Raw genomic sequence first — 25,224 nt, 5'->3', positions numbered from 1 at the left:
TGGTAAAGCTACGTACTACAATTCATTCATTCCTGATTTAGCTACAAAAGCTCGACCACTTTGAGACATGTTTCTTACATCATTTTTTCAATGGTCGACAACTGCTGATAAAGCAAACGAAGAGCTCAAAAATATTCTCATTTTTCCTTAAGTCTAAATGCCATACGACCCATCCTTACCTCTCATACTCGCCACTGATGCAAGCAAAGTAGGACTCGGAGCTGTTTTATCACATAAACTTAGCAACGGAATCGAAAGGCCAATTGCTTATGCAAGCCGTACATTAACTGCTACTGAATAACGCTATCCTCAAATTGACAAAGAAGCTTTAGCTATTGTATGGGCTTGACAAAAATTTTCAATTATTTATACGCTCGTCATTTTACAATGTATACATATCACAAGACAACAATTGACACAGATTTTTCATCCTGAAAAATCACTTCCTATTCTTTGTATCAGCCGAATAACTATCTAATTATGCTGATTACTTAGTTCATTTTAACTACGACATTAAGTTTAAACCAACTAAAGCTAATGCAAATGCAGATTATTGTTAACGTGCTCCACTTCCTTCAACGGTTGACGCTATTGAAGAAATTACAGAACTTGATTTTTTTGACACTTTTATTATCAACCAGATCAATCAGTTTTCTGTACGAGCAGAGCAGATTGCGAAGAAAACGCGTAAAGATTCTAACCTAGGTAAAATTATTCAGCTACTCAAAGCTGGTCAAGATCTATCTCGTCATGGATACAAAGTGCCTGAGTTTTTTTATGGTCTATATTCAAATTGCTTCATTTTTGACAACGAGTTGTGATTCCATCATCTCTTCGTCAAGCAATTTTAAACGACATTTATTCAGCACATTTGGGCATTGTCAAAATGAAAGGTTTGGCACGATCTTTTGTTTACTGGCCAGGAACTGATACAGATATTGAACTTATTGCTAAATCTTGTGCTGAGTTTGCCAAACATGCTCATGCTCCTCCTAAATTCAACACACATCATTGGAAATATCCCAAAGGCCCATGAAAACGTATCCATATAGACTACGCTGGACCAGTAGTTGGTAAGATGCTTCTAGTTATCACTGATGCTTATAGTAAATGGCTTGAAGTCAAGGTCACCAGTTCCAGTACTAGCACTGATACAATCGATATCCTCGATCAGTTATTTGCTACTCATGATTTTCCTAGCATTGTTGTTTCAAATAATGGCCGTCAATTTGTTTCAGATGAGTTTGAAACATTACTTAAGATAAGTGGAGTGAAATATCACAAACTTACTGCTCCTTATCACCCTTCGACAAATGATCAAGCAGAAAAATGCGTAGGTACAACAAAAAGAGCCTTACTTAAAATGGATACAACATAAGGTTCATTGTAACGGAACTTGAATGAGTTCTTAAGACAATATAGAAAAGCTCCTAATTCAACTACTGGAGAGCCACCTGCTTTATTATTTTTAAAACAAAACATTTGCACACGATTAGATCTTGTTCAACCCGAGCTTATCAACAAGAAGATTGCTGAGAAATATTAAGCTGATTTTATCAATAGATACCGAGAATTTAAACCACTTGAAAATGTTTATTTTCTTTCCGGTAATCCAAAATTAGATAAATAGATTCCAGGACAAATTAATTCTCGTCTAGGAGATCTGCATTATGAATCAGTTACATGGAAAAAAAGTATAAACGACACGTGGATTAAATTCGTGCTTTTATAAAGAAATCAGAAAAAGGGGAAGAAACAGGAAAGAAACCAGAAAGAGTAACATTTTTTGAAGATAAAATTAGTGCTAATTTGACAACGTTTTCCACCACAAGCACACGACGTCGTACTCAATTTGACAAAAATAATGTAACTTCAAGATCTATGAGTGCACAACACGAAGTAAATAATGAAGTAATTACACCATCATATAAGGCTTCTTTGACTTCTCAGACTGTATCGTTTAAAGAATCGCCGACTATACAAGTTACGTCAACTCAAGAATCTTTAATTTTAAAATCTTTACCAACTTCAAGTGTTGAAATGACTACGACTACAATGGAAGCTCAATCCTCAACATCTCACGCATCTCTTCCACCTACTGTAAATGATTCATTCCAAACTCTATCTACTTCTGCAACTTTTCAAGAAGAATTTCCGTTTCAAACTCAAGATCAACGTACTAAACGTTCAACTCAAGAACAGTCAATTTTCATTCCAAACACACCGCCGATTCGACGATCATCTCGGATACGCAAATCACGAACTATTTACTCTCCACCATGATAATTTGAGAAATCTTTATCAGGGAGGGAGGAAATGTAGTATTCCATATAACATCCAATCTTTTGGCAATATTACCTCAAGGTTGCATTTGTAGATTCGTCAGATTCGAAAATATTGTGCGAAGGTTAAATAACCTTCAAGAAATTTCCCCGCAATATTGCTGTAAGTCATTATGTCCGTTTTTGGATTGCATTTCCAAAAGTCAATAAGCATATTGTGGCAATATTGCTCGAATATTATTAGTAATATTATGTTAATATTGTAAAATATAGACGAAAAACACTATAGTTAAAAAAATCAAATAAGCTCTTTCAGGGGCTCCCATGCCCTATTCGGGGACTATCATCCGGATGATACTTTCCAAAATTGGCATGGGAGCCCTTGAAAAAGCTTATTTAATTATTTTAATTTAATGTTTTTCACCTATGTTTTACAATATTGCAAATAATCTTCGAGCAATATTGCCACAATATGCTTATTGTCTTTTGGAAATGCAATCCAAAAACGGACATGATGCCTTATAGCAATATTGCAGGGAAATTTCTTGAAGGTTATTTAACCTTCGCACAATATTTTCGAATCTGACAAATCTAAAAATGCAACCTTAAGGAAACATTGCCGAAAGATTGGGTGCTATATGGGACATTTCATTTAACGTGTTTTTTTAAGTTCTATTGTTTTTCATGCAACTTCATATTATTGATTGTAAATAATAAATCATTCTAAATAAACCTATCTTTGAGTAAACGTCTGTGCACTTTCTCTAACAAGGAAAGGTACCCAACCCGAACTCACCGATTTTGATGATTTTCATATATGTTGTAGAACATAAAAAAATAAGAGACACGTATTTCTTTTATCGGCTAATTTTCACTTTTAAGGGGTAAAAACCTCCCCTAAAGTTAACCCCCAAAAAGCGTTTTTTTTTAAATATCTCGGCTTAAAATTAATATTTTTCAATGAAACAAATTGGAGGTTATTTCTTACAAAAAGAGCAAGTATTTCATGGTGATTTGAAGAGTAAGGGTAGCATCCCCTATTTTTTAGGGGTTGAAAACATATATTTTTTGGCATAATTTTATAATAAAAATGTTTAAACCGTATATACATAAAAGAATATTAATACTCGAACTTCATTTGCAATTAAAGAACACGTTGTTATTGAAAGGGAATTTTATATGCATTCATTAGTTTAATGAATGTTATCGTACATTCAATGATGATTCCACAGATAAATGTCTTTCACTCATAAAAGTTGTTGACAATATGTGCGAATCAGTATGTTCTTTTTTTAGATTGTTTTCATCGAGTGTTTACCTCAGCTGCCTGTGTTATTTTTTAGGCAGTGAGTGAGTTTTGTGGGTATTCTAGTTCGATGCCGGAAAGTACGAATAGTACGTCTTTTTGTTTGTCAGTGGTATCATACAGTTGTAGAAAATTTTCTTTAGTGATTTTATATAGATTTACATTATTCTATTTCAAAGTGAATAAAAGTTGAATAAAACCAAAAATAGAGTTTTCCGAACATCACAAAGTGGAACGAGAATTCTTCTCCAATGCATAAATTAATGATTTGATTCAATTTACATTCACTCGTTTTATTCTGGTAGAAATGTAGCAGTCATGCCTTACATGCAAAAACACAGCTTGTATAAATTTTACCGCTTGTTTTCATTTTAGATTGAAAAATGAAAATTAATCCGTTAAACGTTCTAAACTTATTATTAGCATACTTTCAAGCGTTAAACATACCAGATAGTGTCACGAATTATCACGAAACAGAGTTGGCCGAAAAAATAAAAGAAATTTTAATAGATGCAACACATGATTTCAACGATGTAGAAATGATTACTGATGACTCTTTGGATTTTCAAGAAGAGTATAAAGACCATAATGTGGAAATAATTGAAGATGAAGTGCAACATCATTTTCCTGATCCGGATATAGCACCAACAAATCAATGTACAGCAGATAATGAAGAACTAGATTTTGAATACAAAAAAAGAGCTGTAGAATTTTGGAGAAGTAGCAAAACGAAGCAAAATTTAAGTCTCAAAACAGTGCAAAACAGATTCAAAAAAGTATCATCTATTAGTCAGCTACGTCGTTGGGCTCATTCAATTAATAAAGGTGGCACGTATAGAGAAAAAGTAGCACAAATTTGTCAGTATACCCTGGATAATTTTCAAGCAGCTCTCGACAGTGGTTCAATTATCCATGATGAAGATATAATTCGATGGGCCTTACAAGCTAAAAAAGAAATTGGTTTTGATGATATTAGATTCAAAGCTTCTAAACATTGGTTACTCAAATTTAAGCAAGCACACCGAATAGTTTCTAGGAAAATAAATAAGTTCATAACAAGAAAAACACTAGAAAGTAGTGCAGAACTTACGGCTAAAGCTGAAGCATTTATCGATGACGTTAAATCGTGTATACCAAGGATTGGACTCGAAAATTTGTATAATACAGATCAGAGCGGATTTCAGCTAGAAATGCATTCTGGAAGAACATTAGCAGTAGAAGGAGAAAAGCAAGTGCAATGTCTGGTACAGTCAATTTCAGCAACAACGCATAGTTATACTATACAGCCACTAATATCAGCTACTGGACAACTGTTGTCACCGCTATTTCTTGTTTTAAAGGAACCAAGTGGCAAGTTTGGCCCTATTGTAGAACAAAACATATTTAGACCAGAAAACGTGTACGTGGAAGCATCCAAATCTGGAAAATTAACAACAAGTAAGGGAACTAATAACAATTTTTACATTGTAATATCGTTGATCAGTTAATTAGTAAGTCGTTTAATTGCAGATCACTTCAAAATCTGGTTGGAAAAAATATTTTATCCCTATGTAGGCCATCACTCAATACTATTACTTGATTCTTGGAGTGGTCATTGTGACAAAGTTATAGAAGAAACAATGCCACAAAATAAAATTATTAACATAAAAAAATTCCAACTGGAACCACAGGAAAAATACAACCACTTGATGTCTATGGATTCCGTATTTGGAAAAACTTTGTCCGAACATTTTCTGATAATGTAATGTTAATGGATCATGATATGAATTTACATGTGAGAAATAATATAATTAAACTTCAATCATTGGTTCACAACCAACTGTCTTCACCGAGATATATAGATTTGTTTAAATATTCCTGGTATAAAAGCGGTTACGTCAATGAAAAACCAGATAAATTTGATAATCCTATAGATTTCAGTTTTGGAAAGTCTTGTGCAACACATTGTGAAATAGAAGGGTGCACAAACATTGCAATTGTACGATGTGGTTGGTGCAAAAAAGCATTGTGCTTTAAACACTTTTATGAGGACTACCATTATTGTAAAAACATCGTAAAATAATATATTTTATGCTCAATACAAAAAATGCACTATGGCAAAAGATAAAAGATTGTAGATTATTATTATACTCTAATATTATAAACAAAAATACATTATAAGTTGAATTTACAATAAAGGAATTTCAATAACATTCTGATAACAATTTCTACGGAAATTATAAAACTGCTTCACACACAGAATTTTCTTGTTTACAAATTTAGGAATTTGAGGTGGTTTGGTTAAAAAGCACAACCATTTAGCCTATTTGTTCTTTAGGGGTTTAGGGTTTAAGGCTCTTTAGTTCACATGTACAGGCTACAAAGATAACACATTTATAACAAGTTTTTATGAAAGTTAAAAATTTTTTTCGACATTTTCGTCCACCACATTGGTTCCGCCATTTTGAATTTTCAAAATCTGATATCAGATTTGCAAAGAGCGATCTCGAAAACTCTTATATACAAACCTTCTACAAAATATTATGGATTGAAGTATACTTATAGTTATTTTGTGTTAGGGGTGGTTTACCCCCCTAAGGGGAAGTATCTATGAAAAAACCGAAAAACTTAATTTGTTTATTATAGATGTTTACAAATTTATTCCAAATTTTTTAGTCGTTTAAAACTTTTTTATTATATAAAATTTTTTTTCGATATTTCCGTCCGCCATATTGGATCCGCCATTTTGAATTTTCAAAATCTGATAACACATTTGTAATCAGCGACCTCGAAAACCTCTATATACAAACTTTCTACGAAATATTATGTATTGAATTACATATTTACAGTTATTTTGTGTTAGGGGTGGTTTACCCCCTTAGGGGTAATATTTATGAAAACACCGAAAGACGTCAACTAAATTTTGTTATTAAGGATGTTTAAACATTTTTTCCAATTTTTTTTAGTCGGTTTAAACATTTTTATTATAAAATTATGCCAAAAAATATATGTTTTCAACCCCTAAAAAATAGGGGATGCTACTCTTACTCTTCAAATCACCATGAAATACTTGCTCTTTTTGTAAGAAATAACCTCCAATTTGTTTCATTGAAAAATATTAATTTTAAGCCGAGATATTTAAAAAAAAACGCTTTTTGGGGGTTAACTTTAGGGGAGGTTTTTACCCCTTAAAAGTGAAAATTAGCCGATAAAAAAAAATACGTGTCTCTTATTTTTTTATGTTCTACAACATATATGAAAATCATCAAAATCGGTGAGTTCGGGTTGGGTACCTTTCCTTGTAAGTTTATTCTTTACATACACAAAAAAAACAAAAACGTTAAGTTTAATAGTGAAGAAATTATTATGTATTTAACACGCAGTTTCAAGATCATTGTTATTATATGTAAAAGGGGCTTAATCTCATTAAGAATTAAAAATATTGGAACATGTTACATACGCAACATTTTATGAAGTAGTTGTAGCTAGAAAATTGATAACCACTGATAAAGAGTGGGACAAATGCTTGGAAGAATTATTTGAAAAGTATGAAGCAAATTTTTACAGTCTGTTGATAACTAAAGAAATACGTGAAAATATCTCACCAAAACATAATAATTCTTTTTTAACAAGTCACGAGTATACATTGACTGATTTCAATTTATCTAAATTTAGTGAGTATGTTGAGGAAACCAATTATGAAGAATTTCATGAAACAAATGAAATTGAGAATGGTTCATTATACAATATAAGCTCTTTAACGAATAAACGTGAAATTTTCGATGCAGTAATAAATAGTGTAATTAATAAAGCTAATCAAGTGAAGTGTTTCTTTATTGATGGACCTGTAGGTAGTGAAAACAGCTACTTACTAAATACAACTATCACTCATTTGAATAAAGAAAAAATAAGTGTTTTACCTGTAGCATGGACTAGTATAGCAGCAAATTTATTAATAAATGAAAGAACTTCACGTGTAATTTTTAAGTTACCATCAAATATAAATGAAGATTTAACGTGCAACATTATTCCCAATTCAATACATAGAAAAAATTTGTAAAATGTAGAAGTCATAATTCGGGTTGAAAAAACAATGCCATCAAAACATGCTTTTCTGGTAGTGGGCAAATTATTTGAAGACTTATGTAATAATGACATTAAATTTGGTGGCAAAGTGATAATTGTATCAGGTGACTTCTGACAAATACTACCTGTTTTCAAACATGGGAATCGAACAAAAATTATTGAAAATTGTGTGAAAAATAGTTATTTATGGACTAAATTCCAAATAATGACTTTATAATATCTCCCAAAAAAACTTTTTTCAAAAGTGAAAACCTTGGCAAGAAAAAGACTAATAAACGTAATGAAATCTCTAAATATTAAAATGTCAAGTAAATCTTTTTTGCTATACGCATTAAGATATCATTTTTTGGGAAAAGTAATTTTAACTTTAATTTTATATCTTAATGCGTATAGCAAAAAACATTTACTTGACATTTTAATATTTAGAGATTTCACTATGTTTATTAGTCTTTTTCTTGCTAAGGTTTTCACTTTTGAAAAAAGTTTTTTGGGAGATTCCACGTCTTTTACAAAGCACATCCTCCTTGCTATTGCACTTCATGAAATCTTGATCTATTCGATAGACAATATGCTACTATATGATTTAGACATTGAACGCATCGCGCATATAATCGTATAGCATTATTGTATGCATATAATCGCGTGTGTCGCCCAGTAGCAGACGAATGTCGGTAAAGTAGATGAACCACTTTAACCACTGGTGTATAAAACCTAATATAATACGTCACGTGACTGGAGGAGACGAAAAAAATCGGGAGAGGATGGAACTCTGAACGAAAAGAAATATACCGAGCAAATTTTCAACTTGCAATATTAAGTTAATAACTTAATATTTTTGGATGAATCTTTTTAACCATGTAAATGTAATCTTTTTAATATATTCAAGTAGATACCAACAGATTGCGCATACGCGCAATAGTACTGCTTTAAATGTTCTCGAGATTTTTTTTAAAGTTAAGAAAACCCAATTTCAAAGTATACAGGGTTGCGCCGTCGACAAATCGTCTTCGTACTTTTTCTTGCCAGCGCGGCGCTCTCGCGCCCCTTGATAAAATGAGACTTAGTAATTGTGACAAAGAGTTTAAACAATGGCTATTAAAAATTGGAGATGGAAAATATTCCAAAAAATTTGAAATGTACAATGATATAACTTTACTTTTAACAGAATTATTATCAACCAGTGATATAATTATGGAAATTTATGGAGATTGCTTTGATAATAATAATGCCAATAAACTTTGCGAAAGAGTAATTTTAGCGCCGAAAAACAATGATGTACTAAAAATGAATCATAACATTTTAAGTAGGATGCAAGGCGATGTAAGAGAGTATCTAAGTGTAGATTCATGCGAAGATGATAATAAAAAGATGTTACCAATAGAATTATTAAATGCACTTACGCCAAATGGCCTACCGCCTCATAAGTTACGTTTAAATGTAGGTGCTGTAATTATTTTGCTAAGAAATTTTAATTCAAATGATGGGCTTTGTAATGGAACTCAATTGATTGTAAGGAAAATTATGCAATTCTGTATACAGGTAGAAATAATTACCGGTAAACAATATGGAAGAGTTGTTTTAATACCACGAATTGATTTGACTTCTTCAAAAGAAGAAATTTCTTTTGACAATACAAAACGACAGTTTCCAGTACGATTAGGATATGTCATGACAATTAACAAATCACAAGGCGAAACATATAACAAAGTTAATGTCTCTTTAGCAAAGCCAGTTTTTAGTCATGGTCAATTATATGTAGCATTATCCAGGGTAACGTTAAACAAAAATTTAACAATTTTACTTTCATAAAATTCAAGTTTCGAGGCTAAAAGTAAAAATAATGATAATTCAAATTAGATGTATACGAAAAATATCATACATCATGAAAATATATTATATTATATTTTATATATAATAATCCTACATTATATTAAGCATGAACACTTTTTCTCCGGTTCACCGGTTCTACGGTGTTTTAAGGTCACACTGTCTATATTTCTTTATTTTATTAGTATTAGTATTAGAGTGACCTCTTTGTAATACGCATCTTATTTAAACCTCTTTTACAGTGCGTTTACTTATGTAATAATATCGACTTGATAGTAACAATTTCGGATTCGTCTCATAGATCGCCGAAGCGAACCGCGCCCCTCCACTAAAACCCAAAAAGTCGACAAAGTAACAACAAGTTTGTAGCACAAAAAGTTTAAATGTGAAACAGTATACATCTACATTTTTTACTCGAATATTTACCAGTAAAAAGCATAAACTGCACAGCTTTTCTATTTAGTCAGTTGAGGCACTCTAAACTGTAAAATCCATCTTTTAAACAAGAAACTATATTATTGCTCAGTTAGCTATAGTACAAAAATCACGCGTATCATCCTTCGAATGGAAAAATAAATGCAAAAAATAGAGGAATTATATTGTTGAAAAATGTTCATGTTTTACCGACCCCTTCGCTTCAAAGGGCGAGAGCAGACTGAGGCATAAAAGCACTGTCCTGGCTATTTATATATAATCCTGCGCATGCGTAGACTGCATATACAAGCATCAGGGCAATATCGAAATAAGTATAGTCTAAACTGACTTGTTAATGCTCAGTCCGCTATAGTACAACGATCATGTATATCATTCTTCGAATGGAAATGGAAGAATAAATTTAAAAAAGGGCTGAGAAAATTTTTCAGATTTATCGATCTTTTCATTTCAAAGGGCGAGAACATACTGAAGAATAAAAGCAATGTCCTGGCTATTTATATACAATGTGAAGCATGCGTAGACTGCATATATAAATATCAGAAAAATATTATAAGACATTACCTGCAGAGTGATTCAAACGCTTTCGTAGTTTTACCTTATAGCGTTAGCCAACGTTCTTTCGTTGTCCTACTCTCACGGCGTGGACGTGCTAGTAAGGAATGTTTTCGAGAGTCATATTTTTATTTTTATTTTACTGGGAGTATTCGCATTATATTGTTATATATGACAGCGCCATACTTATTAATATTCTGCTGTTGATTATTATATTATTTTGTTGTGCATTCCAGCGCCGCATTAAATAATATGCTGCTGCCGATTTTTATAATATATCGTTATAGATTCCAGCGCTGCATTTATTACTATACTGCTGCCGATTATTATATTATTTTCTCATGGATTCCAGCGCTGCATTTAATAGATGCTGCCGGTTTTTATAAAATATCGTTATGGATACCAGCGCTTTATATGCTAATATGCTGCTGCCGAGTATTATATTATCTTTTAATAATTTCCAGCGCTATATTATATAATATACTGCTGCCGGAAAAAATTTATTTTTAATGTACTTATTTACAATGTACACGTTGAAATAAATCTCCATCAAAATTCAACCGAGTGAGCGTTAGCGAGCAAGGTGATCATTGCTAGTATTAAATTAATAATAAACTAATACAAATACCAGTCATTGAGAAAAGATGAGAATTGATTCACGGCACACAGATACCTTGAGTATACTTTAATATAATTTTAGATATACATGGGCAACATGTAAATAGTGCGCTATGAATTGTAAATATTAATAAAAAAATAAAAAATGTCAGTTGTTGAGAAAAGATGTGAATGACTTCATGGCACACAGCAAAATTTGAATAACTCAAAATTTTTGAGGCCAAAAAATTTTAAAGCCCAAAATTTTTAAGGCCCAAAATTTTCAAGGCCCTACAATTTTAAGGTCCAAAATTATATCCGCCTCATAGGTGATGTCCAGGTGACAGGGTAACTCCTAGATGTTAAGTTATTGAGAAAATATGTAAATGGCTTCACGGCACGCAGGTACATTAGGCACTTTAATATAATAGTTGATAGTTGAAGTTGATAGTTGATTATGGCCACGCCACGGTAGAGACGAGCGCAGGGGGATTTCGCTACCTTCTAGAGGAAGCTTTGCAATAGTAAACTTTTAAGTCAAAACTTCTAGAAAATACTTTTTGGTGTGTTAGAAGTTCAAATCAAGTGTTTTTAGAAAATTTCCGTATGGATGTGTGTGCGTGTGTGTGTGGATGTGTGTATGTATACAGTAATATTTCTGGAACTATTCCGTCAATATCAATAAAATTCGACATGCATATCTGTTTTTGGAGTCTGAATTCGGAAAAACAGTTATTTTCTATTTACTCTACTTTTTTTATGGTCATTTTTTGATTTTTGAAAAACACTATATTGCGTTTTTTTCAATCATCCCATTGTTACAAACAATTCAGCTGAAATACATTTGAAAGAGAATAAAATTATCTACTTTTTCTCGTTTGGTCTTCGGGATCGACCACTTTGTTCGGCAGATAAAATGAAAAAGGTGATTTTTTTTAAATTCATATCTCTGAAACTAAACATCATAACAACCTAACAAGAAAAATCATGTCAATGGTTTATGTGCCAAACTATATCTTATTAAAATTTCAAGTGATTTAACAACTCATTTTTTCAATAATAAATTGAAAACTGAAAAAAATAAGGTGCCTTGATTACGGACATATAAAGGCCTTATTGCACTTAAGATTTCGGGAAAAAGTAGATGTTTTATGTGTTTAAGCTAAGTTCATTGCATAGCTTTCAAACCCCTATGATTCTTAAAATATCAAGGTTTTAATTTTTTGATTGCTCATATCTCTAAAATAATGTAGTTAAATGCTTCAAAATTTTATTTCGTTATTTATTATAAAAAAATCTATCTGCTGCTAAAATTTTAAACGATTTCGTCAAGAGGTTCTCAAGTAAAGAGCTTAAATGTAAAAATCGATTTTTCTTAAAAGTTTTGCTTCCTCTTATAGGGGTGTCGTTGCATGTCGTTAAAGTCCCTGTCTATGAATTTATGTCATACTCATATATATATATATATATATATATATATATATATATATATATATATATATATATATATATATATGTGTGTGTGTGTGTGTGTATTTTTTTCATTGGCACGTAGCTTCCTCCAACTAAATTTATAGGTCTAAAAAATAAAATATTGTTTCAATATACACTATAATCTGCCTGCTAATGTAAGAGGCGGTTTTTGATAGATAATTTAATATGTAAGTTTTGAACGTTTCATTGTTTAAAAGTTCACAGACCACTGTTTTTTTATTATAGAATACAAACGCTGCCGTCAAGTTTTGCCATAGAATATATCAGTATGACATAAATTCATAGATAGGGACTTTAACGACACGACGATACCCTTATAAGAGGAAGCAAAAGTTTTGAGAAAAATCAGTTCTCACATTTTAGCTCTTTACTTGAGAACCGCTTGACAAAATCGTTTAAAATTTTAGCAACAGACAGCTTTTTTTATGCTTAATCACCAAATTAAATTTGGAAGCATTTGACTACATTGTATTAGAGATATATGTAAACAAAAAATTTTAAAACAAATGCTACAAACTGCGCAATGAATTTAGCCAAAACACATAAAATATCTTTTTCCCAAATTTCCAAGTGCAAGAAGGTCTTTTTCGTCCGTAATCGAGGCACAAAAAAAAACTCATTTTATCAGTTTTCGATTTATTATTGGAAAAATAAGTAGTCAAATCACTTGAAATTTTAATGGGATATAGTTTGGCACATAAACCATCAACATACTTTTTCTTGTGAGGTTATGATGTTTAGTTTCAGAAATATTAATTTTAAAAAAAATCACCTTTTTCATTTTATCTGCCGAACAAAGCGGTCGATCCCGAGTCAAACAAGGAAAAGTAGGTAACTTTATTCTTATTCAAATGCATTTCAGCTGAATTGTTTGTAACAATGGGTTGATTGAAAAAAAAAAACGCAATGTAATGTTTTTAAAAATCAAAAAATGACCATAAAAAAAGTTAAGAAAATAAAAAATAACTGTTTTTTCCGAATTCTGAACCCAAAAACAGATATGCATGTCGAATTTACTTGACATTGACGGAGTAGTTCCAGAAATATTACGGTATATATACACACACACATCCACACGCACACACACACACACAACTCCGCTACGCCGGTCCCAAAGCCCGGGGCCCCACCACACAGGAGTTAGGGAAAGAGGAGGGGGAGGAGTAGCAACCTCGTTAAAATAACCAAGGCTCATCTGGCCCGGATGACAGCACCTTGTTAAAGGGATCCTTCCTAGGATACAGGATAGGGGAAGAAACCCCGAATATAAATTAATCATGGACAGTGAGTTAATTATAACACTGCCCCAAGCGGGTTAAGTTTTACAGCCCACTTCCGACGTTGGTTCCGATCGGGTGAAAGCCCTGGTGGCCGACGCAGGATGTTGGGGGGAACCAATTAACTCAAACAAGACAGGAGATTATAGAGGTGGGTCACTCGGCCCTCAGAGGGAGATTAGCCTCAAGTGACGCATCAGGATGTGATGGAGTCATAAACAGGGGAATGCACGAGGTATGGTCTAAAATTCAGACAGCAGATCGTGTGGAAGAAGAGTTCAAGGACAAGATTCAGAACCATCTAGACAAGATATATGCTGTAGTAGGTCCAGCCAAAAACATTCACAAGAGTGTTAAGGATGACATGAGGAAGGTCATGTCTTTCTGGAAACGGCTCATCAGCGTAAGAGATGCGTCGAGCAAGACCAAGTCTAGCTTTGGACTGATGATGTCAAATAGCTCACGGACCTCGCTGACCTCAGGAGAAAAACGGGAATAAGAAACGCCAAGGAAGAGGAAGCAACGGTCTCCTACACAGAACGAGACTAATAAGAAAGGAAAAGAAGAGGACAAGACGCCAAAGCATGGCCAGAGTGCGCCACTAGCGATGACTTCCAGCACTACTTAGTACCCAGCGACCACAACAGGGACATTACTATCCTGGCAGAGGGTGGAAACAAGAAAGAAAAAGAAGACGATAAGATTAACAATGGTGTTGTAGATCAAAAAGGCACTAGAAAATCTAAGCCAACAAGGGCAAGACCAACCCGACCGGAGGCTCTAATCATAAAAGCTACCGACGGGAAGTCCTACGCTGATATCTTGCAAAAGATGAAAGCAGACCTAGAACTGAAGATGCTAGGGGATAGCGTAAATAGGATACGCAAAACGGCGGTTGGTGACCTACTTTTGGAACTCTAACGCACATCGGAAATAAAGGCAACGGAACTTTGACAAGCGGTGCAAGAAGTGCTAGAAGAGGGTGTCACCGTAAGAACCCTACAAGATGTAGAGGTCTTTGAAGTAAAGGATCTTGATGTTCTAACCACTAAGGAGCAAATCGTGGAAGCGCTATGAAAGGAGTTTCAAGATAGCGGCTTAAATGCAGTGAAGGAAACGGCTGTAAAGTCTGTGCGCAAGGCATATGGCGATACGCAGACGGCGGTCATTCAAATACCAGCAAAAATGGCTCAGAAGATTATCGCAAAGCAGAAAATCAGGATAGGCTGGGTAGTATTCAGAATACGAGAGATAAAGCGGAATGCACATCCACTTCGCTGTTATAAATGTCTAGGATTTGGACATATCGGCAAAAAACAGCACAGTAACACAGGATCGAAGTAACCACTGTTACAAGTGTAGAGTCGAAGGACATAATGCAAGAGATTGTAAAAACAAACCGAGCTGCGTTTTCTGCCAAGAAAGAGGAGCAACAGAGAAAAGTGACCATGCTGCTGGTAACTACGCATGCCCAGTATACTAAGCGGCAGTAGGGAAGTTGAAGAAACGAAGATAATAAACATAGTGCAGTTAAACTTGAATCACTGCGAGATAGCACAGGATTTACTTAACCAGTACGTTCATGAGACGGAGGTCGATGTAGCCATTATATGTGAACCATACAGGGCTCTGGACGAGACATCGTGGGAAATAGACAACACTGGCAGAGCAGCGATCTGGCCATGTTGGAACGTGGCATTCCAGGAAAAAATGTTGACCAGCGAGGAAGGATTTGTTCGTGCAAAGATAGCAGGAATAGACGTATACAGCTGCTATTTTTCGCCTAACGCACTGATCAAACAGTTTGAGCGGCAGTAAGATCGACTCATGCAGGATATTGCGGGAAGAAAGCCAGTAATTATCGCAGGCTAGTTTAACACATGGGCCCTAGAGTGGGGCAGTCAAAGGACTAACCAAAGAGGACGAGTACTGCTAGAAGCATCTGCTCTCCTGGACTTCGTGTTAGTTAATTAGGGTAGCACTAACACCTTTAGAAGAGGAGACGCAGGATCTATTGTAGACCTGACCTTTGTTAGTGGTTGCCTTATTGGCTCAATTAACAAGTAGACCGTGAGTGAACAATACACAAATAGTGATCACCACGCCATAATAATGGAGGTAAGACAATCAGAGCAGACACTTAAATTTAGATGGAGGAAGCTACGTGCCAATGAATTGGCAGCGGTTTCCATACTTATATCGACGGTTACCTTGTCGCAAGCTCGAGACAAAGCAGGGCCGAGTATTCGGTGGCCGCGAGTCCCCTTCGTACGGAAATCGGAAAAACACAGGTACTCACTTGTTTGGGTTTTTTTTCGAGCTCACGGATAAACTCGATCGGTAGCTAGAGAGCAAGACAAAACCTTTAGGGGTGTCCGTTGTTTCTAAGAGCGGGCAGACCTCGGCTGTTTTGAGCTGGTCTTCCTTGTACGTCTGAGATACTCTGCTTGTAACTAAACGAATGCGCTACTGCATGGGGGGGGGGGGGGGGGCTGTAGTCTGGCGAGCGTGCAATAAACCTCAGGTAGTAGACTTTCCCTGTTTGGGTCCCTATACTGCGTATATCTGGTGGTTATATGTATACCTATAGATGTCTGGAGTATATCTAACTGAATTTAAATTATCAGCGTATTTCAACAAATATTTTACAATATAGACACAATATTGCAAATAATCTTCTAGCAATATTGCAACAAAATACACATTAACTTTCAGAAATGCAATTCAAAATCTAACATTACGCTTTATAGCAAGATTGTTGGACAGTTTCCGAAAAGTTATTTAACCTTCCTGCAATATTTTCAAATCTGATCGATCTGCTGAAGCAACCCTCTGGCAATATTGCCGGACAATTAGGTGCTATATGAGAAATCAGTTTTAAGTTTTAAATACTAATAGTGTAAAACACATAAGAATTCAAGAAAGATTTGCTGTATAGGTGCTACTATCTGGATGATACCATGGAAAAGAGGTACCACCCCACTAAATTTTAATTTTTTTATGATATTGTTAGAGGAAAAAAAAATAAAAATTTAGTATGAGTTATTATTTACTATTTTTGGTACTATCATCCAGATAGTAGTACCTATAAAGCAACATTTTATCCATAGATAATGTGATTTACACTACGATTTACATTATAAGTTTATAGGCACTATAAGTATTGTTATTCTGGTAGCAATATTGTCCAATCGTCCAAACAATATTGCGGAATCTAGTAATGTTCTAAAACGATTGGATGCTGTAGACAGACTAACCCAGGCCGGGCAAATTTGATAATAATAAAACGGACGGAGTGTGCTTTATCCCAACGCTAACTCTTGGGTTTCAGATTCTTATACGGCTTCTCACTCACTCAACCCGGATCATTTCAATGCGTGAATTCCAAAGGAAAGAGTGTCAACCCAGGTCCACGTTAATAAGTCCATGTTAAAATGACGTTTCGATCGTATGGTTCTCAACCTTTTCAGATCGAATTGACAAAACACAACACATATTGAATAATAATTCTAACAATAAGAAGAACTATATTCTTTAAATCAATCACAGGCATTAGGCACAAATGAGGCTTATGACTATAATTGACTAGAAGAATATTTTTAAAATATTTTTTCCAAAGGTGGGTTACTGCCCGAGTCAAGCACAGCTAGAAGAAAAATTCTCTGGCAAGGATTGTAATAGCAAGCATAGTATTTTATTCTATATCTTGACCAAGGCCACTTTTTGTCTATGAAAATATATAGATACCAAAAGTATTAATATGCACACAGATGGCCACAGTATATAGTGCGTATTTTTTAAAGAAATTTAAAGAAAAGTTCATTTTAGCTGCAAAATTTAATTTGATCTCGCAAATTTTGCTTCCACCCCGCAAATAGAGTTTCAAAAAAAAAATGCCATTTCCACTTCTGTTTTATGAGGTAAAATGTGGCTTTCCGGTCGGAGTGTGAATAAGAGGTCTTACTCCTATAAGAAAGATACATTTTCTGTGAAAAATATTGAAAGTGCATTTGTAAAATTATTTTTAATTTTTTGTTTGGATTATAAAAATGTCAGAATATTGATTGTAAATACATACTCTTTTAAACTGGAAATAAATTCTATTTTTGAATTGACGAATTGATCTATAGTTGAATTAGGCCAAACATTTAGTTTATTCTGATTTTTTTGAAAACTATTTCCGTCTTCTTTATGATTTCTTCTTTCACTCCTGAAAATGGTAAGATAATACTATTGATCAAGTGATATGATTATAGTTTTCATAGTAAGTCTCCATCCATCTATAATTATTTGTGAGAAAAGTCTAAAATATATTATTTCTATGTGTCTAGGTGTACGATTAATGCTACATTTGTTGGCATCGTAGTTTACTGCATACACCGGAGTATAACTCATGATATTGGTGTCGTTGGTATTTGAGCTGACAAAATCTTAGGGTTAGAGGAAAGCTCGATCAAGACTTTGGCGGTACTGTTCTATTGATGAATAAGTAGTTTTATCAGGTGAGATCAGTAAGTTAAATAAATATTTGTTATTATGATTGTGACATGATTTTTTTTCTAGTGTGTAAGTCATACTATACAATTGCAGATATCATGGTCTGCTGGAGCAAGAGTATGAGGATCAAGGACACCAGTCAAATGCCTGATCATCATTAGCACCGGATCTTCGTTAGTGTTTATTTTGAGGTACAATAATATGTTCTACATAATTTATTCGATTTCATATTATTAATGTAATTTATTTTCTTGTATAGATATGTGTTTATAAGATGCAAGTTATACCTATGCATTTAGTGCATAAAAAATGGTTCAACAAAAAAATATTATTTACACTAAGAGATATTTTTTTAAATTACTTTTTGCTTTTTAAATGAAAAAATGAATGGCAAGATAAAGCAGCAAGGATTATTTTCAAGAGGATTTTGTTATTAACCATGCAAATTAAACAGTCTTTGAAGATTTCTTTTAAATTGTTTTAAAAAATTATTGTGACGATAACAAGTTATGTTCTTAAAACATCTACAACTTCTATACTTGACGTTTTTATGTTAAATGTATAGCCGACAAGTTTTATTATAAATAACTAATTTAGTGATGTAAAAAACCGATTTTGGGCTGTTAACTCGAATCAGAATCATTTTCAGTAATGATGTTAGTAAGAAAGTTTTATTTTTTAAGGATCTGCAACTTTTCCATTTAACTTTTTTCTATAGAATGCTTCAAATTCGAGTTATCTTTCAAAAATCGTTTTTAGTGATATACATAAACGAAATCGAGCCTAAATTCATTCTGTCACTATAGTAGGATAAAGGGAACTTACAAAAAAAATTCAGGCTGAATCAGTAATAATCTCGCTAAGACAATCGCGTTACACTAAATTTTATATTAAATTATATGCGTTTAAAACCGTTTTTGAAGATTTGTCCTTCGTTAAAGCGTTCCAAAAAATGTTTGTCACGGTAAAAAGTTGTGTTTCAAAAATATCTACAACTTTCATATATATATATATATACATATATATATATATATATATATATATATATATATATATATATGAGTGTGTGCGTGTGTGTGTGTTCTACATGTTGTACCTTATTCCCAAACAAAAATTTCAGCGTGATTCCTTCCATTGGCTTCGAGTTATAGTTGGTCAAAGTTGGGATTTCAAGCAATTTTTTCATTTTTTGCCTGTTTTCAATGATAGCTCATAAGGAATGCATTTCTAACTAAAACTACCTGGATACTTTTTTTGCGAAATTTTCTGAATTTTGTATTAAAAATAGTTCTAAAGACCTATATATATATATATATATATATATATATATATAAAATAAAATGTTATTTATATAATCTATAGGTTGAACTTATACTTTTGGAAATAAATTGATATAGTTATAGGAGCAAATTTTCCGAAAATTATTTTTATTTTAAAAAATCGTAGTAGAAATACTATATAGCAGAAACTATTAAATCATACAATATTAATTCAGTCGAAAATTCTGTCTTTCTGAAATTTAATTTCAAATAATAATTACCGAAAAAAATAAATAAATACTGGATGCTAAACAAGATTTATCGAATTGAATTATAAAACAACAAGCTTCTATCCTAATTTATACTACCCATACAAATCTTTAGAATGCCAACCCATGGTCTTGGGTTGTTTTTTGAGGTTAGGGACGAATCTTTGCTTAGTTGACTAAAAATAATATTAGATTGATTTTATAATTTTAGTTATAAGATGTTATATCAAAATATAATTAAATTTTTATAGCAACAAATAGTATAACTACATAAATAAATACATAACCATCTATAAAATACATAAAATATTATATAAAATGTATTTTATAGATGGTCCTGGAGGATCTGGAAAAACGTTTTTATATAAAACTTTAATTTATTATTTTGATACGATGGCATGGACTGGAATAGCTTCAATATTACTCCCTAAGGGTATGACCAGTCATAGGACTTTTCGTTTACCTTTAGATTTGACCAATATTGATACAGCATTTTTACAATTTAGATCTGATAAACAAAAGTTACGAGAAGTATATATAATTAGTTGGGATGCTTCTATGAAGCTTCTATGATTCTTAAAAAAGCTTTAGAAATATTCGATAAAACTTTACGTGATATGTGTGATAATGAAATTCATTTTGGGAATAAATTATTAATTATAGGAGGAGACTTTCGGCAAATTCTTCCTGTTTTAAAAAATAGTAGTAGAAGCATTATGATAGCAGAAATTATAAAATCATCATACCTTTCATCATATTTCCATATTTTAAAATTAAATATAAATATGCGTTGATTTAATGAAAATTTTTCAAAATTATTGTTAAAAATTGGAGAAGGAAAAATCAAAACATTTGAAATTCCCAAAGAATGGAAAACGAATGATATATGTTCAAAAATGTTTGGAAACAAGATTCATTTTTCATTAAATAGCGTAATACTCTCATAATGAATACACTTATTTTTTAAATAATAAAATTTTAAATCAAATGGAAGGGGAGACAAAAACATATTATAGTATAAATACTGCAACGTATAAAGGTGTCGATAAGTCTGATGACAATATTTATATAAAATTTCCAATCGAAATATTAAATAGCATTCGCGAAGGATTACCACCTCATGAACTTAATTTAAAATTTGGTTCAATTGTTATGTTAATAAGAAACTTGAGTATAGCAAATGGTTTATATAATGGAACACGATTAAAAGTTAGCAAATTATTAATGTATAATATTGAAACAGAAATTATAACTGGAGACAAAATTGGGAATAAAGTTTTAATACCTAAATTACTTTAAATACCGGGAATCCGTCTTCATAGCCATTTATTTTATATAGAAAACAATTTCCTCTAGTCTTAGCATTTGCTATGACTATCAATAAATCTCAAGGTCAAAGTTTTGATAACGTAGGATTATACTTAAAAAAAAAACATTATTTTCTCATGGTTAATTGTATGTAGCTTTATCTAGATGCAAACATCCTAATCAATTATTTATCTAAATTGAAAATGAAAACGATTCGGAAGTCGAAAACATAGTTTGGAACAAAATTTTTAATTAAAAAAAAAAAATTTTATTTCATAGAAAATTAGCAACGAGATTTTTTAAATTTATAATTTAACAGAAATTGATAAAATAATGATGCACTAATATGTTTAATGTTACTACACTTTTTTATAAAAAATAATTTCAGCATGGAATGGAATCCGGTTCAAAATTTTGGGATCCAAATGGACAATACGGATTATTTACGTGAAGTAAATAATCAAATTACAGAATACGAACGCGATGAGGTAAATCATAAAAATTATTTGATTAATTTGTACAAGAACACGACAAAAATGAACTGAATATATTCAATGGAAAGATTGAAATTTATGAAATTTTTAATAATGGAATTATTCAACATTTTTCTAGTTTAAATGAAATTCCTACTGATATAACTTTAAATGTTCAATGTATTTTGAAACTACGTAAAAAAAATAATCTTATATCTAAATCTTTGATTAATCAGCCTCATACTTATGTAGCATATATTTTGAATATTGCTAATATTGTATATCAATTTAACAACAAAATACAATTTAACAGTTACGTTTTATCCAATCAAAATAATTAAAATTAATAACACTGCAGAAGATTAAGAATCGCTCCATTGTCCATATTATTAAATTTGAATCTATAATTATATTCATTTAAAAAAAAGTGGATTAGGCCTATTGGGGATACCACTTTATTTTTTGTTGAAATTTTAATAAATAATGAACACATTCAGTCTTATAAAGTTTTTACAATGCTAAGTATAAACACTTAAAAGTGATAACAATAAAAAAGCAAAAGACAATGCAAAGTGTAAGCACATTAATGTGTTAACAATACAAAAGCAAAAAAAAAAAAAAATTATAAGAATTATTATTTACCTCATGGGTAGTGTATAAAAAGTAAAATTTAAAGTTAAATTAATAATAAAAATTATTGTGGTATTAATAATTAATCAATCATAAAATGAGCTGAAAGGGTGCGGGGGCTTTCACATTATTCATATCACATGGAAAATGAAAGAATTTTTCCTTATTTTGCGGGGGTGCGGAGTATACACAAAATAGGCTTTAGAAGTATTTTTAATACATAACTCAGAAAATTTCGCAAAATAAGTATCCGGGTAGTTTTAGTTGAATCTGTGCTCGCGCTAGCGAGCTATTCCGAGTCTGTCTTCGCTCCGCTCCGTTTCGCGAATAGACACTCTGCGATTGCGATTATTGTGTGCGAGGGTTGCGAGGTCAACCGAACCGAGGACAATCCGTCCGAGACCATCTTCGCGTGGGTTAGAACGGCCGTGCCGGCCACGTACATCTGTAAGTACTAGTTCTTATCAATTCTCGCTTACTCGGACGACTTTAAGCCTCCTCTCTCTCTCTCACCTCGACTACATGCTGGTAGCTGGCATGCGCCCGTCTGGCGCGCTTGTGTAAGCCAAGCACCAATAAACAGTTAATCTAAGTTTTACAATAATCCGCGAGTGTCATTGACTTTTCCTCCTTTTGAATCCACGTCCTGAGTACTACTGTCACCGCCGCGTGTTCATACGTCTTTACGTCCGTGCGCGGATAGATTATAGTCGGTAGAATTTAGTGCCTTCTGCACAGCCGACGGAATCGGTGAATAGTAACATAAACAACAAACAATTTAAAATAATAATGACGGCCGAGCTACCGTCATTATATATATATATATATATATATATATATATATATATATATATATATAGACACACACACACACACACATACATACACACACACAGTTTGGGCAAAAATGAAAATTTTCATCTTTGATTTCACAGAGAGCCACCTTTATATATATATATATATATATTAAATGCAATCCAAAAATATTGCTAGAGAATATCCAGAAGATTATATAATCTGTCTACAATTATATTTTTGAATTTGGCGAGTCTGCCAATGCAAGCTTTAGGTAATATTACTGGAAGATTAGGTGCTATATAAGTTAATTAAAATTACAACATTTGTTTATTATAATCTAAGGAGATTTACTATTTTGCTTCTAAATCTTTAAATATATGTTTATAGCAAAAATCATCTTAAAGCTAAATTTAATATTCTGCAAAAATAGTAGGTAGTTTTGAAATTATATTGTTTTTACTTTAATAATTTTGCTTTACGATCCGTCTCGATTGAAAAAGCAATATATTTTTTATATTTATGTGGGGATCGATAGTTAAGTAATTCAAGGCTTTTTTTAAGTAAGTATACATATGACTTACTCTATTCTCATCGTAGACCACAAGACAAGTAGGCATTAAAATTATAATTTCAAAGAATACAACTATCTAAGTTTTAAAACTACTAGTCAGCAGATTCTAATTACCTCCACCGACAAAAATCTTTTTTACTCTAAGAAGAATGAGTTTTACTGTAGATACGAGATGAAAATTCGCTTTAAGTTGAAATGATTTTTCTATAAATACGATGAATTTGCATGATTATGAGTTTTTGATGTGATTTCTTTAGTTTTCTAGTGTAAAAGTTATACCACAACATCAGCCGACATTATGGTCTGCTGGATAAGGAGCAGTCCCGGTTGAAATTATTTATATAAATTTAGTATATGATTTGATTACATTATTTTATCACGTGATTGTATTATATGATTTTACACTTAAATCATCATATAATAAAATCATACACTAAAATCACATACACATTTTTAGTATATCAAATACAGAAATAGAATTTATGCGGTTGTTGAAGATTGTATAAAGGGTTTAAAACGGTTCCCTTTGCGATGTTCTTTTGAGGAAACGGCTGCACCTAGGACCTTGGGGCAAAAATATAATATTGTCTGATGTGCGCTTTGTGCGTGGAATCTAGCTGAGATGCCTCCGTAAGCTAAAACATATACAAAAAATAATTAAAAAATGTGTAATCAGAGCTATCCAATCCTAATAAATAAATAAAAAAATATATATATATATATATATATATATATATATATATATATCAACTCCGCTGGTGAATTACCGGCGCAATAAAACAGCAAACAGCGGGCCGCTTGGGCCAGCCGACCCCGCCGCTGACGCACTGCCCGGGCTGCGCACGCTCCGTCCCTGCCGATCCGATCGGTTGATCGGTACAGGAGGCGGAGCTGACAAAATCTTGGACAGCCGATGTCGGAGGACAGAAATCAGTTACGCTAGAGACACGACACGAATTGCACGCACTCTAAGCTATCGACACTCGACGAAACGAAAGTTCGAATAAATCTAAGTTCAGTTCACATACTCTGAGTTCGTCATTTCCTGTCACATTTCCTCACTCCCAAAGTGGTGACCCCGACGTGATCTCACAAGTGCGAAGGACGCTAGAATTTCGAAACCGGAGACTTAGGTAGTGAGACGTGGTGACACGCATTACCAACGGCGAACGCAGCAGCTGACAAGATGACGGACACGACGAATTCCGGAACGACGACATCAACGACCGGAGTGACAATGCCAACAGCAACGACAGCCGCGACAGAAGCAGCGGTTAGCACGAGTATAACGCAAACCCTAATGGAGGTATGTAAGCCCGGATTTCGGGCACCGATGCTGGTTCCCAACGAACCGGAGTTATGGTTTACCCAGTTCGAACAGAACCTGGCGAACGCCGGCATCACCACCGAAACCACCAAATTTAGCTACCTCGGTGGCAATATGGACCGGCAGCACGCTATCTTGGTGAAAGATTTACTGATGAACCCACCAGCCCAGACCCTGTACACCACGACAAAGGCCACGCTATTGAAGAGACTCAACGTGTCACAAGAATCCAAGACACGGCAATTACTCGAAGATCA

General features: G+C 33.0%; 1 protein-coding gene across 5 annotated transcripts in view; it reads right to left on the bottom strand.

Annotated features, from left to right (window-relative positions):
* The window catches only part of LOC100301564 (TGIF-like), a 160,532-nt gene that overhangs the window by 82,226 nt on the left and 53,082 nt on the right, over positions 1-25,224 (bottom strand). For 3 of the 5 annotated variants that reach the window (XM_032601516.1, XM_032601515.1, NM_001160218.1), the window contains 1 exon segment: positions 17,914-18,045. The exons of 1 other annotated variant lie outside the window; for it this stretch is intronic. In XM_032601516.1, coding sequence (XP_032457407.1) covers positions 17,914-18,045 — 132 coding nt within the window. 5 annotated transcript variants of the gene reach the window in all.

This window comes from Nasonia vitripennis (assembly GCF_009193385.2).
Source record: "Nasonia vitripennis strain AsymCx chromosome 2 unlocalized genomic scaffold, Nvit_psr_1.1 chr2_random0005, whole genome shotgun sequence".
Lineage (NCBI taxonomy): Eukaryota > Metazoa > Arthropoda > Insecta > Hymenoptera > Pteromalidae > Nasonia > Nasonia vitripennis.
Note: the sequence above shows the minus strand (reverse complement) of the source record. Positions and strands in the feature narration are given on the sequence as shown.